At 37.7% G+C, this 16,444-nt stretch overlaps 3 protein-coding genes and 1 pseudogene across 4 annotated transcripts; 3 read left to right on the top strand and 1 right to left on the bottom strand.

Moving 5' to 3' along the window:
- The first annotated feature begins 1,271 nt into the window (after nucleotides 1-1,271).
- On the top strand, nucleotides 1,272-2,485 carry LOC149009719 (glucuronoxylan 4-O-methyltransferase 3-like). Its single transcript, XM_089164258.1, has one exon. It carries the CDS (start codon nucleotides 1,395-1,397, stop codon nucleotides 2,298-2,300), a length of 906 nt encoding a protein of 301 aa, XP_089020384.1. The 5' UTR covers nucleotides 1,272-1,394; the 3' UTR covers nucleotides 2,301-2,485.
- Nucleotides 2,486-4,075: 1,590 nt separating this feature from the next.
- Nucleotides 4,076-5,588, top strand: LOC149009718 (glucuronoxylan 4-O-methyltransferase 1 pseudogene; annotated as a pseudogene).
- Nucleotides 5,589-8,408: 2,820 nt separating this feature from the next.
- Nucleotides 8,409-11,622, top strand: LOC149009717 (zinc finger/BTB domain protein). The gene is made up of 3 exons (XM_089164257.1): nucleotides 8,409-8,661; nucleotides 9,800-9,914; nucleotides 11,376-11,622. Exons 1-3 carry the CDS (start codon nucleotides 8,440-8,442, stop codon nucleotides 11,447-11,449), a joined length of 411 nt encoding a protein of 136 aa, XP_089020383.1. The 5' UTR covers nucleotides 8,409-8,439; the 3' UTR covers nucleotides 11,450-11,622.
- A 55-nt stretch (nucleotides 11,623-11,677) lies between these two features.
- LOC149009716 (uncharacterized) lies at nucleotides 11,678-16,421 on the bottom strand. 2 transcript variants are annotated; one of them, XM_089164254.1, is made up of 7 exons: nucleotides 16,300-16,421; nucleotides 16,110-16,176; nucleotides 15,874-15,950; nucleotides 15,620-15,767; nucleotides 13,778-13,924; nucleotides 13,432-13,656; nucleotides 11,678-12,123 (listed from the first exon to the last, which is right to left on the bottom strand). In XM_089164254.1, the coding sequence occupies exons 1-7, from the start codon at nucleotides 16,389-16,391 to the stop codon at nucleotides 11,983-11,985; spliced, it is 897 nt and encodes a 298-aa protein (XP_089020380.1). In that variant the 5' UTR covers nucleotides 16,392-16,421; the 3' UTR covers nucleotides 11,678-11,982. The 2 variants fall into 2 exon arrangements, with proteins under 2 accessions (XP_089020380.1, XP_089020381.1); XM_089164255.1 differs by having other exon boundaries at nucleotides 11,736-12,123; nucleotides 13,796-13,924.
- Nucleotides 16,422-16,444: the final 23 nt, after the last annotated feature.

Raw genomic sequence — 16,444 nt, 5'->3', positions numbered from 1 at the left:
TACTCAATCCTAATAGGTATGGTGAGTGCCTTCCTAGCTAAGGAGTGGACAAGCCCATTGAAATCCCAAGAGAGATAAGAAAAACTACAACTTTCAAATTCTTCTAATAGCAATTCCATATCAAACAAATCCCGACCAAAGATGAGGGAGGAGGAGGTTATGATCTAATAGTAACAGGACAACAGATTCATTATTAGAGTTAATTCTGATGTTTTGACCACATCAATAAGGTGGAGGCTTATTGAATAAATATTTAAAATTAGTAAAAAATGAGAATCCATTGGGTCTCACCCCTATTTATCTATCTATGGTCAAACATCAATTGTGTTCGGGCTACCTTCGGTAACCCTAACCGCTAGACTAGCCAATCCTAGACCGCTAGACCAACCCTAAATCGCTACACTAGCCTAGACAACAAAGTTTGTGTGATTGAAAAGGACATCCATAGGTGGAGATTTTGGGAGTTTAGATCCTCTATTCATATGTGTTCCTCTTTTTTATTTATATATATATATAAATTTTTTTATCATACATTAAGAGTTAAATTCATTTTTTAATATTGACATGAATAAGATGTGAGATCTTCAGTAGGCTCCACTCTTAATGTGTGGTGAAAAGTATGAAAATAACACAGACATTTATCCTGCAGAATAGAAGATTCAAACTCGTATTTTCCTAAGATTCTAGAATGGTAGAGATATATGCAACTCTCACATCTGTCCACCACATAACAAAAGTGAGATCCATTGAAAATTCACTAAGGGTCATACCTTTTATTTATTTTATTAGCACTTAAATGGTGGTCTTCACCCTTAATTTGAGATTTAAAAAAAAAAAAAAAGCAAGGGGAGCATAGAATTCTCCAATCAAAACCTTAGCCTTAGAAATCTCCAATGGAGAGAGAAAAAAGGACCCCCTAATGGGTTGAATCAAAACCTGGCAATATTCCATTTTCTGAACCACTACCATGTTGTGGAAACAGTACTGGCTTCACCTTCCAATATAAAATAGCAATATTCCAACTACAAAAATATTCCTTCACCCAACTACAAAAAGAAATCAAGAAGAAAAACGCACACAGAGAACCTAACTTGCAGGTCCACCAACTAGCTACCTACCTGTTGTTCTCATGTCTCATCAATCATCTACTCTGTTTTACCTTCACTTCCAAGAATCCATGAAAAAATAGCCAAGCAAACAATATCTTGACTCCATCTTAAGTTATCCTTAGTATTTCTTCTCTTTCATATCAAAAAGCAAAATATGTAATTCCAAATCACACAATCCCAAACTAACCTCTTCATTGTTAATTATAATCCAAGCCCATCATTCACCATTTTTTTACACACAACACACAATCCATTTCTTAAATAGAGCTGCAGGAAAGCAGAACAATGAGAACATCAGCAGAACACACAAGAAGAAAGATGAAACCCAAAACCCAAAACTCACCCAACCTTAAGCTTCTCATCTTTGGTTTTGTCCTTGCCTTCCTTCTGGTTCTCTTCATACTAAGATCAAACTTCTCATCATCCTCAGAACCATCAAACAGCAGCAAGGAAGAAACCCAGTCTTCGACTTCTTCTTGTCCACCTCATGATCATTCAACATCCACTTGCACCAAAATCCCATCTTCTCTAGTTGAAGCTCTCCTCCATTACACAACATCAAACATTACTCCGCAGCAAACACTGAAAGAGATCTCTGTTACATCCAGAATATTAGAGAAGAAATCCCCTTGCAACTTCCTAGTCTTTGGCTTAGGCCATGACAGTCTCATGTGGAGTTCACTCAATCATGGAGGAAGAACAGTTTTTCTTGAGGAAGATAAATCATGGATCGATCAAATTCAAAAGAGGTTCACATCATTAGAATCTTATCATGTCTTCTATGATACCCGGGTTCGAGATGCAGATGAACTGATGGAGATTGGCAAGGGAGATGAATGCAGAGTTGTGAGTGATCCAAGGCATTCAAGGTGTCAACTTGCACTGAAGGGTCTGCCTTCTGAGATATATGATATAGAATGGGATTTGATAATGGTGGATGCACCAACTGGTTATTTTGAAGATGCACCAGGAAGGATGAGTGCAATTTACACTGCTGGCTTAATGGCAAGGAACAGGAGAGATGGTGAAACTGATGTGTTTGTGCATGATGTGAATAGGGTGGTAGAGGACCAGTTCTCTAAGGGCTTTCTGTGTGAAGGTTACATGACAGAACAAGAAAATAGGATAAGACACTTCACAATTCCAAGTCACAGAGCTGATCCGGGCAGGTCCTTTTGTCCAGAGAGTTAAGAAATATTACTATTTTCTGACTCATGACACTACTCCATTTCTTTTTACTGTCATTTGAGACCATTTATTTTTCTGGTGGTGTATTTTGTTTTGTCAGAGTTATTTCTTTTCTTTGAAGATTTTTATTCATGTAAAGGCACAGAAAAATAGCTGTTTATCCCTCAATAATATAAACTCTTTTTTTTAATTCCTTTCCCTGCTCCCTCCCTCTTTTTCTTCTTTTATAAGGTCCATTTTTTTTACTGTAAGAGTACTTTAATACATACTTGGGGATTGGAGGGAGGGGAGGGAGGGGGAGTTGTTGTGGACTATTATACATACCACGAAGAAGAGTCGAATCTGTTATACGTACATTGCTTATGAATAACATTTTAAAACAAAAACAATGAGTTTTTAACACTCCATCTCACTATATAATAAAGATTCCGCCCCAACAACCAACACCATGGAGCATTGTTTATACCATGAATTAATTAAAGGCATGGAATGCTTATATGACAAACAAGAACAAAATTTATCTTTTCAATCATATATAAGCAAAAATATGATTTTCCTAAAGAATAAAAAATGGCTTACCGACGGATGGGAACTCTACGAGATTTTTATTCCAAGTGGATCACCTGAGGGTGTAAAGACTCAAGTCAAAGTCTATGAGTTACAAATTCCAACGGACAAGCCGCAGGGTGGCTGCCAACCCCAGTGAGGAGTTGAGCTTAAACTGGCGAACTGAAGTCACTTTTGGAACCATACTCCTATAGCTAAGACATATCCAGTTTAGCAATAACGTACAATGCAAATAAATGTAAGTTGCTATACTGAATTCCCCGCTGACCATTGTACTACCCAATGTGTGTACTCTATGTCTGGGGAGACACACGCAATAGAGAGTCTCCCACTTCAATATATTAAAGAAGTTCTTCCACAATTTTATCGAGAAAAAAATTTTGATTTTTAAAATTTTAAGATATATATGGACCAGTTTACAGGTACTTTGACTACATCTTCAGATAGTTAAGAAAAAAAAAAAGAATTATTTAGGCATTATTTAGGCATGACTAAAATTGAGTCGAGATAAAATAAATAATGGCCACCTGCCTTTTCAAAAAGTTTTTCCTTTTTGTTGTTTTTTAATTTTGTACGCAAATTTTGACCATGCATGTAGATCATGAGTTCATGACCATGTATGTTATCATGTACCAAACAGGAAGAAAAAAAAACAAAGGAAAGAAAAATAAAAGGACGAAGAAGAGAGATTTGAACTACTAAAAACAACCAAACAAAAAAAGATATTATCGTGACGTCCACGTCCAGATTATTTGACGTGTAAAAATATAACATCCTAACCACTTGATAACTCTGCAAAGATTCCATAACAGCGGTCTTTGATTTGGACATATGAATGTCTTTGTGGAATCTTAGGTTTATTTAATACAAACCCACCTAAAACAGCAGAAAATCATCCAATCATATCACTAATCTAAAAGATTAATTAAATTTTAATACAACCCTAACCAAATAAAACAAGTAGTAGTTCCACTAATGACAGCCAAATTCAATAATTAAGATTAGATAAGATTCTAATATTCTAGAGATTTAGAGAAGCTTATCTCTTACTAAATATTCCAATCCAACGAATTGAAGCACAAACCCAACTGTGCTGCTCAATTATGACACTCGGTGCGACGGCTCAAATAAAAGATTAAGAAATTCTTAACAGCTCTTACCGTGGTTGACATTTGTCTGCCACTACCTAAAATCCACCAGCTTTCTTGATTAGTGTGGTGAATTGAAAATCGATAAACCTGGTGGGTTTCTCACTTTCTATCCCAAGAAATCTCTCCCCCATTTCTTCCAACCCCAAACCCAATTCGAAAACACCGCAAAAATGAGCTCTGCAACTCAATTACCTGTTCAAATCAAGCTTCTCATCTTTGGGTTCTTCCTTGCATTCATTTTCTTGATGTTCAGGTCAAGCTTCTTACCTTCTTCTGCCCAGAACAACCCATTATCTCCAATGCCAGAAATCAAATCAACACAGACATGTAACAAGATCCCATCACCATTAGTTCAAGCTCTGATCCATTACACAACCTCAAACATCACTCCACAACAAACATTCAAAGAGGTTTCAGTCTCAGCCAGAGTCCTAGAAAAGAAGTCCCCTTGCAATTTCCTTGTTTTTGGCCTTGGCCGTGACAGTATCCTCTGGAGCTCGTTGAACTATGCTGGCCGAACAGTTTTCCTCGAAGAAGATGAATCATGGATCAAGCAAATCAAGGAGAAGTTCCCAACTGCAGAATTAGAGGTTTATCATGTTGGGTATGATACCAAAGTGAGAGACGCAGAGAACCTTTTGAGGATTGGTAAGGAGGAGGATTGTACAGTTGTGACCGACAGAGAGAATTCTAAGTGTCAGCTCATGTTGAAGACATTGCCCCAAATTGTTTTTGAGGTGGAATGGGATCTGATAATGGTGGATGCGCCAACGGGCTATCACGATGATGCACCGGGGAGAATGGGAGCTATTTATACTGCTGGAATGATAGCTCGGAATAGGAAAGGAGGAGAAACTGATGTGTTTGTGCATGATGTGAATAGGATGGTGGAGGATAAGTTCTCTAAGAACTTTTTGTGTGAAGGCTACATGAAGGAGCAAGAAGGTCTTCTTAGGCACTTCACAATTCCAAGTCACAGAGAGAATCCTGATAGGCCTTTTTGCCCTTCCAGTTCTTCCTAGAGAAGTTAACAGAAAGGGTTGATTTGTTTGCTCATGCTGCAACCATGGTCCTTCTCATTTGTTGAATTTTGGAGATCTAGTTGAGACCATCTGGCAATTTATGTGAACTGCAACATTCAAGTTTGAGTTTCTTGGGGAACCAATATTGTAATTGCATCTACAGTTCATGTGATCTGGGTTCCAAGGCTTTTGGGGCTATGGCTTGGCAGGATGGAGATCAGTATGTATTTATAATTTGAATTTTCCTGTTTCTCCCTGTTTCTCTGGGCTTTCAGTTAAACATAATGTTAGTTTTTCTTCGTTTCCCCTTTCAATGTGAAAACAGCTAGATTATTTTCCCCTAATGTAGTAACAAGTGATGAGTTCAACCATGCGAATTGCTTCGAATATGGTTTCTTGGGAATCAAGCATAGTTCCAATTTGTTCTTGTTTATTCACAACTATCAATCAGTTGGAATTGTGGCATATTGCATCTTAATTCAGATGATCTGTGTTTTTAAGGCTTTTCTGGCTAGGGTTTGGTGTGATGGAAATGGGAATGTGGTTAGATTTTAAATTCTGGCACTTCCACTGTTCTTTAACATTAGAATTGAAAGAATTGTGACTCAATTTCATTGCCAAACAGAGTGGTGAATCACGTCATATAATCTTAATCAGTGGCCTTTCTTAAGGAACATCAGTTCTCTAGTACAACAAAATGCATATCAATGAAGACTGCTAATTTAAAGACAACTGACTGTCATTTCTTGTTCAGAAAGATTGTTTAACCTTGATGTGTTCTTAGAGTCTTGTAACCTGACCATAGCATAGAAGTACTTTCTAGAATCCTTTTGGTTATTTGACATGATATTAGATTATATCCTAAAATGAGGAAGGGAAGTCATTTTTCCGGTATAGTGACCTCAATTATGGGCTTGCAACCAGGCAGAGACTACCTTGATCTGGGGCTAGAGATCAAACACAGAAGGGCACTTCAAATGCACAGGTTTGTATATCTAATTCTACTAATGCATAACTATTCTATTTGCTCTCTTCCACTTTTTGAATTCTGTGAGTTCCATATCTGAAAAAACTCTTCACAAAATAAGTTCTAATTGCAAGATGTCTAGTCAACATTTAACTCCGATTTTCAAAAGTCATAATGTGGTAACAGATCTCTCGAGGACAGAACCTAGTTTAATTCATGACTACTTTGGGTGAATCTGTTGATGTGCTTCAAAGTTTTTCACATTGATATCTTGATGGATGAGCAAGAGATTCAAATAAATCCAATCCAACTTGCTTCTTCTACATCTTTTCACATTCTTACCAACAAGGTGAAAGATGTCACTAGGATGCAGGAAGTGATGAGTTGAAGAATTACAACTCCACATATAAGGAAGGGGGAGGACCTTGCTTACTGGCCATACAAAATTTATGCATGCTCTCCAGTGACCAGTCAATGTCTCAAGAAAAAGCACAATGGTTTAACCCAGAGGACTCAACATACACCATTGCCAAGGACTACTACCTTTGATGCAGCATTAAGCATGGATGAAGTCTACACAAACAGTGATCCATGAAAATCTGGTCATTTCCTGTTTTGCATTGTTGTATAACTTCTAAGGGGTGAAGAGCTGCTCAAATAACATTGTCCTCCTGCTCATGGAGATTGGCATTCAAAAGGTATTACATAATCAGTTTTTGAGCTGAAATTAGCCTGAATTGGAGTCAGTCCAACAATCATCTTGATAAGTACCAATATGAGTAGTGCAGCCCCTTGAATCAATACTGATGCTCTAGAAACCAGAATTTAGCATTGTCATTGAAGAACACTAAAATTGCCATGGACGCAAATTATTCGCCCATCGTTGAAACACAAGAGTATCTCACTGAAAGATTTTCATTAAGTTCAAATGTGAGCCTCCTAGTCCCTGTCTTCTTCTCTTCCATCATTTTGGCTGATATTTATGCCTTCACTGTCTTTGTTCTTTTGGATTACATTAGGTGGCTCAGGCACCTGGGAGGATTGATCCATGAAGACCCCTTTACTCCTTCAGCATATTTTTAATGACTGCAAAACCCTTATTAACTGAAAAATAACAAATACTGAATGTGAATGATCATTGTACACTCCATCAAGCTGGTTAAGCTTTTTATGCTTCAACAGATGTCTTGTAGTAGTAGATTAGTTCATATATATGATTCTCAGATGATTTCCTTATAGGAATTCGCAGCAAGTGTACACAAGAATATATGATTGTTTATTGGCTTCACCTTATTCTCAGGAAATATTTCGTATGATGGAACAACTTAAGGTTATTAGAGATTTTTGGGCCTCTCCTGGGGAAGGTTGAAGTTTTTTCTAAACAGTTTGTTTCTTTAAGTGGATGAATTGCACTTTTTTTTTTTTTTTTTTTTTCGATTCCCTAAATTGAAACAGGCTGATTTAGTTGTCAAGTTCAGACCAATTGGACCATCCAACTTCATTTACAATATCACAGTAACTTGTTTCTGGTGATGCATCTGCCCTCCTGTGTCGCTGACACCAGGCCACCGTGTTGCGTATGTAGCTGACAGGTTAATTCAAGGGAACATTCTCTTTGCTTATGAAGCTTCTCATACTGTTCACAGGACAAGAGGGAAAACTGTGCCTCATGGCTCTTAAGATTGACATTTTGACATAGCAAGTGAACACAATGAATTCAAATGGTGGTGTCAAGGACTCACTGCTTATTATCCAAGGTGGGTGGGAGACATCTCCTCAGGAACCAAACTCAATGGTGCTCTATTCTGCAATAAACTTGCCAGTAGTACATTGAAGAGAAAAGCATTCACTTGACCTCACCTCTCTGTTCATCTAGCTTTCCAGAAGATTATGAAAATCTCATGACGAGAGTTCAATCTCTCTGTTTTGCAGGCTCTCTCTCAACCTTGATATGCTTAGTCAACTTACAAGTATATAGAGGCATTATCAATTTATCATCTGTGAGACTTCAAGCAACCCTCATCAGATTTTAAAAATCTATAGACTAGCAAATATCCAACACTTCTGTGGGGTGCAGACCATGCAGAGGTGCATTTCAATGTCAGAATCCTACTAAGGAGATTACCATTTCAAAGATTTATGAATCACCATGTATAGATGATAGATCGTACTGGTTTGAATCGTCGGAGAATCGGTCTGAATCTGGTTTGAACTGTCGGAGAATCGGTCTAAATCAATACTGAAACGGATTGACTCGGTTCAATGCCCCGGCGCAGGAACCACGCGACCAGTAGCTGTCTTACGTGTCACCATATGACAGGTGGTGTAGAATACAAACTTCACGAAGTGGTTGGGTATAGAAGGAAATAGATAAGGACCGAGACGAGAAAACCTTCTAATCGAGTCACCCGAGTTACCTACGGAAGCAGTTGAAGATGAAGAAGGAGCTTCTTGCTTCTGCCCCATGGAGGGATGTTGAGAAACCAGAAAAATTTCAAGACGCTAAGCTTAAAGCTACTAACCAGCCTGGAACGACTCCTAAGATGTACGTTCCTCGCAAGAAATCAATCTCTTCAAATTCCTCGACTACCGAAGACGATGATTCGCTGGCCGAGCTTGACCCTGAACTCAGATACAGTTTCCAGAGGAACTTCCAGGTCTTCATTGTTCTGAAACTCGATTTTCTGCAAAAACTTCTCTCCCGTCTTTTCTCTAAGTTTGATGATGCTTTGAATTCATTAACATATGTTTGTTTATCTCTTTATGCCACGTCTGATTCGTATTCTCACTAATATTTGATGAATCTCAGTAAGTTAGGTCGATTAGAGAAATTGACTAATTTATCTGAAATCTTTGTATGATTGAGTGAATTGTTTGTTTGCCCTGGACAACTCCCTCTCAATTGGTCAACATGCAAGGTTTTGTGATAAATAAACATCTAATTGGGTTATGTTTCAAACTCATTTCCTGTCAAATAATTAATTTTCAGTATCAAAGAAGAATGCGAAATTTCCATCCTCCAAAAAGGCCACCAGGAACCCAGGAAGCATAAAGTAAGGACTCATCATAGTAGAGTTGGTTTGGCCAAAAGAAAAAAAAATTCATAATAGAGTTGGTTTCGAAGTTGCTAGAAGAAAGGATTTTGAGGTAGTGCGGCCATGTTCTAAGGAAGCCTTTGGATGCTCCAATTAGAAGAGAGATTTGATTCAGATTGAAGGAATTGAAAAAAAAAGCTAGGGGCAGACCTAAATGATCCTGAGAGAATTGATGAAGAAAGACATGCATGGATTATGCCTTGTATATGGTATGATGTCAAATAGAGCTGTGGGAAAGCAAGGAGATCCATGTAGCCAACACCATTTAGTTGGGATAATGCTTAGTTGTCGTGTCAATGTCTTCATACTTGCCCTCCTCTTGTTGGGGTTTTTTTATCAGATACTGAGGTTGCCAGTTTTCTTCCTCTAGTTGCACTGGGAAGAAGTCTTCTTATTCTTTGTTGATCTAATTTTCTCCATTTTTATGTAAACTTGGTTGCCTTCTAAGATCTTGAACGAGAACTTCTTTATTCCTGCCTTTCAATGGTAAACTATCTAGTGCTCCTTTATGGCCTTCTCAAATAATTTCATGAAGCTTGTGTTGTTTTTAACTGATTAACTCAAATTCTACCAGCATCTTATGTGAGGTCATTGGCCATGGTGCTTGTTAAATTTATAAGTAGGGCACTATTTCGTAAATCTTGGATGATTCTGTATTCAGTATTAATGGAATGTAATGTATTATCTCTTGTATATGCAGTTTCTTCAACGAGTCTTTAGCATCGACACCATTGTGAAGCCTCTTCCTCCTGCAATGGCATATAATGCTTCCCGCAATCTCAGCTTTTTCACTCGCATTTTCACTCAGTTCTTTGGTGAGTTTTATTTGATATCCTGTGGCATTAAAGAATTTCAGTTTTGTAGCCATGGGGATTGCTTACATCTGATGCAATGCTGGTCCAGTTCTTAACCTAAACGACTGACAATTTTATGGCCATTTTGGAGTCTGCCATATAGTTGGTGTTGTGTTTTTTTTTTTTTTTTTAATTTTTTTAAATTTTTTATTTAATAGATCTTCCCTCTTCCTCATGGCCTTCATGGACTAATGATGGTTTGAAACTAGAAAGCATGAAAATTTTCTAGTCTTATCGATGTGGAAGAGGATCTCCACTGTGTCAGTATGGGGAGAAGTACAACATAAAAGATAAATGCTACAGCAGCAAAGATAAAATCTCATATCGAGTCCAGTACCTGCTCCCCCTTACTGAAATTCACCTAAAATACCTGCAACATAAAGAACAGCTTTGGCCGAACAACCTCAGATTTTGCTAAATCATTGGCAGCTTCATTTCTGTTCTCGGTAGTCCCTTGGAATCTAGACTGTGTTTTTAGAATGAAGATCTGTTTCGGTCTGAAACAAGGAGTATGAAACAAGGTTGATCTACCGACTTCTTCATCCATTATATAATATGGACTGAATGTCCCTCTATAAACTGCAGCCTGCAGGAAGAGGAAGGGGTGGGAGGGAATTTTCCCCCTTTCCAGCTGTATTCTAGAAGAATTCAACAGCAGCAGCTTAGGTGTTCTGCTAGTTTATTATGCAGAATAATGAAGTTAATCTGTCATAAAGTTCTGGAAGTCTAGTTGCAGGTTAGAGTTACTAGTTTTTTGTGTTTCTAAGTTGGTTCCTATTTTTTTATGCTTGAGTTACTTTTTGCAAAGCTTGTCCTCTAGTATCAAACAACCAAGATGCCTACATTATAAAGAGGCATTGGGCTCCCACAAACAATAATGGTTTTGATCAAATTATGTTTGTTATGTTTAGTTTGTGTCTTTGCTTCCTCGTTGTATGTGCTGTTTATTAGTTTTTGGCTTTTTCAATAAATTACACATAAGATGTCCTTACTGTTTAATTTCAGAATTTTTTAGTTATCATTATAAATGTGGTCACACGGTTTAGAAATCCAACCGTGAGCCTTCTCTTTCCCCCTCCTTCAGTGCTGGCCTGGGGTTTATAATGAAAACCCTCGCATATAAGATTAGTGTGTTTATTCTGTTCCCTCATGTTGCCATCCAATGCATCTGGCTGCAGGATTGAGCTTCCATTTTCCTATTTTCCCCCTTGGTATCCATGTTTCAACTTGAATGAATGACGGGGTTGTTGGGGGGTGGGGTGGGGGGTGTTGTAATGAGGCGCCTATGAATGAAAAGTCAACCACTTCACTAATATACATATTTTTGGATGTTTAATTTTGTTCATTTCTCATCATTTTCTCTGAAGCATAATTAATGTTGCCAATTTGCTTTTCTGACTTCCTCTTCTCTCCTCCTCTCAGATCCTGAAGGCATCTCAAATGCCCAGAAATCACTTGGATTAGGACAAGAAGAGAGAGTACGCCGTGTTCGTTGAGAATAATTTTCCAAAAAAAGCACTAATGTGATTTCTAGGTTCATTTCATTTTCAGTTTTGATCAGGTTGTTAAACATATTCTGTGTTTTGTATTTGATCAAGCAATGAAAGATTTTAATTGTTTAATTTTATTTCTATGCCATAGTATCTTATGACTTGCCTCTTAGGCTATAACACACCTGTTGTGTATTTATTTAATTCAGTTTCTGTAACTTAGGATCATAATTCTCGGGGAATTCTTTTGTTAGTTGATAATGAAATCACCCTTTCCCTCTAGGCAACAGAGGTCAAGGTACAGATGAGCCAAGAAAATCTTGGATGTCAAAAGCTTGAATCAATTACAAATGATACATTCATCAAAAATGAAAACCTGAACGAAATGTGTCACTGTACATTTCCTTTATAAGAATCTACAAACTACATTATCACACCATGTGCCAGATCCACATAAAGATCAGCTTTGCCAAGTAGTGAATCAATCTGACGTTACAAATTTCTCATAGCCTTGAGCATAACCAGTTCTAAGACAGCATTTATTCTGGGGAACCTCCACGCCAATACCCGTATTTGTTCATTCCACATTCTGATAGGAATTTCTGATATGTTGGTTCGAGCTTACCATATGCATGAAAGGGATCTTCAAAAGGAACTTGAGACTGATCTTCTGGATATTTCTGCACAAAATATGGAAAGTTCAATTTCATTTAGTCGGAGAACAACGAATGTTTTCGCACTATGAACAGCAATGCTCTGTAGAAACACCCCTTCCCCTTTTTTAAGAAAAAGAAAACAAAATTAAAAGAAAGTCATGTACAGAATCGTCAATAACCAATTTTTCTAGAAAAATATATGATTGCAAATGTATGATCACAAGACAAGAAGAGAATTTTCAAACATTTTAACTATTTCACATAATGTGTACGATGATGTCAGTCTGATTATGCTTCCAGGCCCCCAACCAGCAGTTCCTAGGAACTTTCTTATCTGTTCATAATACACTGATCACGGACCAAGCAAAGGAACTTCTCAGATCTCAAGACAAACCAACAAAAGTATCAGAATATGGAGGTGGTATATGTGAAGGCTATTCTCATTTAAAAGGAGAATACTAACTTCTAAATGGTATAAAGTCATTTGTAATTTCTAGAGAAACATGGCATTTGTTCAACAATAGCTTTTACAGAAAAAAGGATATCGGTGAACAAAAAGAAAAGGCCTTCACAATTTCACCCAACTAAGTCCTTCCTCCTTAAATGTGAAACAATCTCTCGTCCCTTTGCATCCCAAGCAAGAGGTCTGTGAGCCAAAATCCCTATTGGGTTGGTCAAGCACTCATGCTTGGTCATGGGATCAAGTCCCAGAAACAGCCTCTCAAAAACATACAAGGCTGCCTACATCTAACCCTGCTAAATGCAGGTGTCCTGTGCACTGGGTATCACCTTTCTATATGGGTGTACAGGTAGGAAAGAGTTAGATCCCTTCATTTCAAAGTTCTTTTTACTAACTTGATGCCATGTACTTCTGCCAAAAGTTAGAGCTAAGACCTTTGAACCCACTGGAACATTGAAATAATCATACACCAAGCCCTACCAAAAGTTCTATACAATTGTAGCTTCTAGAGTTCTCTCTCAATCAAACTAAAGACAAATGCACTTGAACTGAAGGACTTGACAGAATAGTTGTCACGGCACCTTGAAGCTGAAGGGGAAAGTTTAAGGCAATGCCTAGCCCTTCCAGCAAAGGGAAACTGAAAGCCTAGGCACCACCTTGACAAGCATGCTTGATGAGTTGGTTTTCAGGAAACCAGGATTTCTACTTGAGGAAGGTGTTTGACTTTTTATAGAGTATCTAATCCAGAAGCAAATAACCCAGGCTAGCAAGAATAACATTAATAGATTAATGAATTTCAGCATACTTGCTGACAAACCTATATCTTTTTGTCCTGAAAAACATGATAGCAGGAAAAACCATTTACTACTTACGGCAGAATCCTGTCTTGGTTCAGCATGCAGGGCTTCTGGTTCAGTCATTTCACTTAATGCAGACTTCCAGCGCATGGCTCTGGATCCTTGGGAATGTGCCTTCAATTCACGTACAGCTTGATTCTTTAAAGTTTTGTCAACTCTACAGTGAAAGGCCCCCATAATGCATCTCAAACAAAATGCAACAAGAGGGAGCAGAATTAGAAAATAACCAGTCCGCCTAACCTGGCATTTAAAATAGACGAGCCTGTTGAGAAGCACATTTTAATTATATTGAGAGAAAAAGAAATAATGACTCGATCTCTAGTAAGTTCAGTATAAAGGCACTAAAAAAAGAAACCCCTACACTGCAAACATCTCTTACAAGGACAAACTGATTGGAGGATAACATGGTGAACATCCTGCGGTCCTCAAGACTGCTGAAGAGATTCAGAGCATTTCGACATCGCTCCTGAGTCTTACACCTAAGTACCCAACTTTTCCAAGTGTAATCCTGGATGAATACCAAAAGTGGCTTTAATAGAAGCTAAAGCAATCTAAACCATCAGAAAGTCAAGGCCCCTCTCAAAGAAAAGAAAGGAAGCATCAAATGGGGATGAACAGTAGCACTTCATATTAACTTTAAAAATTAAAAGAATGTCTATCTCATGATTTAGATCCAACTTTGGAAGAAACAGAAATCATAGTACTAGATTATGCGTCACCAAAACCTTGCAGCCTACACATGCTGCTGTACTGTAGGTTTCATGGACACGGTCCACAGACCACATGATCCTTGATGGGAGAGGTTGTCTAAAGATCCTATTGTTTCAAAACAGTGACCAGCATCCACACAAACTACAGACATACAGGCCCGAGGGCGATCCACCCCCCAATACTTAGGCTGAGCTTGGACTTTGATGCCACAAGAATACAAGAGTGAATGCAAGTAATGCTGGATTTTGTGAACTAGTAACATAAAGTGAAATGAAGTAAAGAAAATTTCTACTAAAATAAGCAGGCAGAAAATGAGACATTGTCCGGTTTCAATTTTTATTTTTATTGAGAAAGTATAAAGCACTGGGGAAAAAGGCAGATGACATGGGGCCTACACTTCTTGACTTTCATATAGTCTTTCACAAACTCCAACCAATTCAAGTGTGATTTTTGTAACAAGCCTATTTGAAAAAATAAAGTGCATTGGAATGGTGAAATCGCTAGACAAACTATCTAAACAGTTAAACAGGTGGAAGTTCAAGAAAGAGGGGAAAAGCACTTTAACAGTTACCAGCACTTCCAGAGGCTTTCACATTACCACAGAGCCCTTAGGCCAACCATGGAAGTCTCCAAATACTCAGATTACAGAATTACTCATTAGCTTCTACTCAAAATATTTAAGAAATACTAACATAGAAATGGCAGCATAGTCATAAATCGCCAGTGAGCAGACATTTATGATCTAAGAATTTGTTACACAAATCCAAGGTATCAATTCTTAACCAGATGACCCACCTGCCGAAATCCATCCTGACCACTGACTAGCTTGCCTGAACCCAACCCAAATACTAAAATGACTGTTATTGGATTTGGTTTTCCAACCCAGTTAACAAATGAGGCATGGGATCCTGACCCGGCCTTAGAAAACCCCCTACTCAACGTTGCCCAACTCCACTTGATTGCCTGCCTTCCTACTTTTCTAAGTTAATATATTTGATCACTTGTTAAATTTTAATTTTCATGAGAACCAAACAAACTACACAATTTTGAATGGACTAGACAAACAGCATGCCTACTTCCTGTCCATTCACTACTAAAGTCTATAAAGGCCATGTGGCCCAAGCCATACATAGCTCACAGGAAAATGGTAATCATAGCTCTATGAGATTAAGAACTTCAAGATATCCACTGCAATTTCATTTTATTTTATTTTTTCAATTTTTGTGGGGTCAGAAATATCAATTGAATTTAGTATAACATATGTACAATTTCTTTCAGCAAAGGACTGATTGTTCCTATTAATTTACCAGTGAAAAAATATCTACATCGACAAAGTTAAAGCACCATCATAGATCAGTATAGTGCTACAATTAAATTCTGAAATTAAATCTGCAGACCTCTTTTTTTTGACACATACTTGAATTTATTAGTATAGATAAGAAAGGAGAAGATAAACCAAATTAAAGCATTAAAGGGGAAAAAAAAACCCTACCATTGGACTTCCCTTACAAACATGGACAGGAATCTTAAGGCACTGTCCTTCCAAAATAAGGTCAATGTCAAGAATTGTGGCATTAACTTCTGCAATTTCCTGTATCGGTACATCATACATTCTTGAGATTGATGTTAAAGTTTCTCCCCTGTCAATGTCACCGAAAGTTCTCAATTTTCACTATGAAGCTATTAGTACCACTTGGTCATTGGATACGCTCTATAGAGTCTAAGGAAATTAACATAATGCCTTACTTTTTGACGACATGAACTGAGAACTGCTTGGTATAATCCTGACCCTTTGAAAGCTTTCCTTTATGTAGTCTCCATCTCTGTTGCCATGGAAAATCATAAGTTCAATTAGCAGCTCAAGTAAACTACGAATCTACAGACAATTAGAATGAACATGGATGTTTCAGTTCACAGGAAGATTGGGGAAGGAACAAACAAACAAACAAGCTTTATTAACGTCGAAAGAATGATATGAATACCTCTGCAAGTCCTTGGAAACGCTTGGTTAAATTTTTCCTTTTATCTACCAACAATTTGAAGTTTAATCTGCGCAATTAGTTAAAAGAAACCTCGAGCTAAAGTTGATGGTTGAGAATTCAAACGATAAATTTGAAAGCAAAAAAACACTGCAGAAATGGAAGGCTTAAATGGCAGAGCACGATTAAAGACCTGTGAGGATAAGTGGTAGAGTTTGCAGGAACACGGAAAGCCCTAGATTTGAAACAATGGATCTCCAGCCCATGAATGAGCTTCACTTCCATCAGCGGTGACTGATGAGACAATCAAAAAAATTAATTTGTCTAAAAAAACAGAA

The sequence above is a fragment of the Hakea prostrata genome, chromosome 7 (genome assembly GCF_041222555.1).
Source record: "Hakea prostrata isolate BN-2017 chromosome 7, UWA_Hpros_2, whole genome shotgun sequence".
Taxonomy (NCBI): Eukaryota; Viridiplantae; Streptophyta; class Magnoliopsida; order Proteales; family Proteaceae; genus Hakea; species Hakea prostrata.
This window is presented reverse-complemented; position numbering and strand designations above follow the sequence as displayed.

Excerpts from the sequence above, each read along its gene's own strand:
- LOC149009716 (XM_089164254.1), bottom strand. The coding sequence starts at position 16,391 with ATGGAAGTGAAGCTCATTCATGGGCTGGAGATCCATTGTTTCAAATCT. Across the intron at positions 15,951-16,109 it reads GTTTCCAAGGACTTGCAGAG|AGATGGAGACTACATAAAGG; the intron begins GTATTCATATCA and ends CCATGGCAACAG. Across the intron at positions 12,124-13,431 it reads AACCAAGACAGGATTCTGCC|AAATATCCAGAAGATCAGTC; the intron begins GTAAGTAGTAAA and ends TATTTTGTGCAG.
- LOC149009717 (XM_089164257.1), top strand. The coding sequence starts at position 8,440 with ATGAAGAAGGAGCTTCTTGCTTCTGCCCCATGGAGGGATGTTGAGAAA. Across the intron at positions 8,662-9,799 it reads GTTTCCAGAGGAACTTCCAG|TTTCTTCAACGAGTCTTTAG; the intron begins GTCTTCATTGTT and ends TTGTATATGCAG. Across the intron at positions 9,915-11,375 it reads CATTTTCACTCAGTTCTTTG|ATCCTGAAGGCATCTCAAAT; the intron begins GTGAGTTTTATT and ends TCCTCCTCTCAG.
- LOC149009719 (XM_089164258.1), top strand. The coding sequence starts at position 1,395 with ATGAGAACATCAGCAGAACACACAAGAAGAAAGATGAAACCCAAAACC.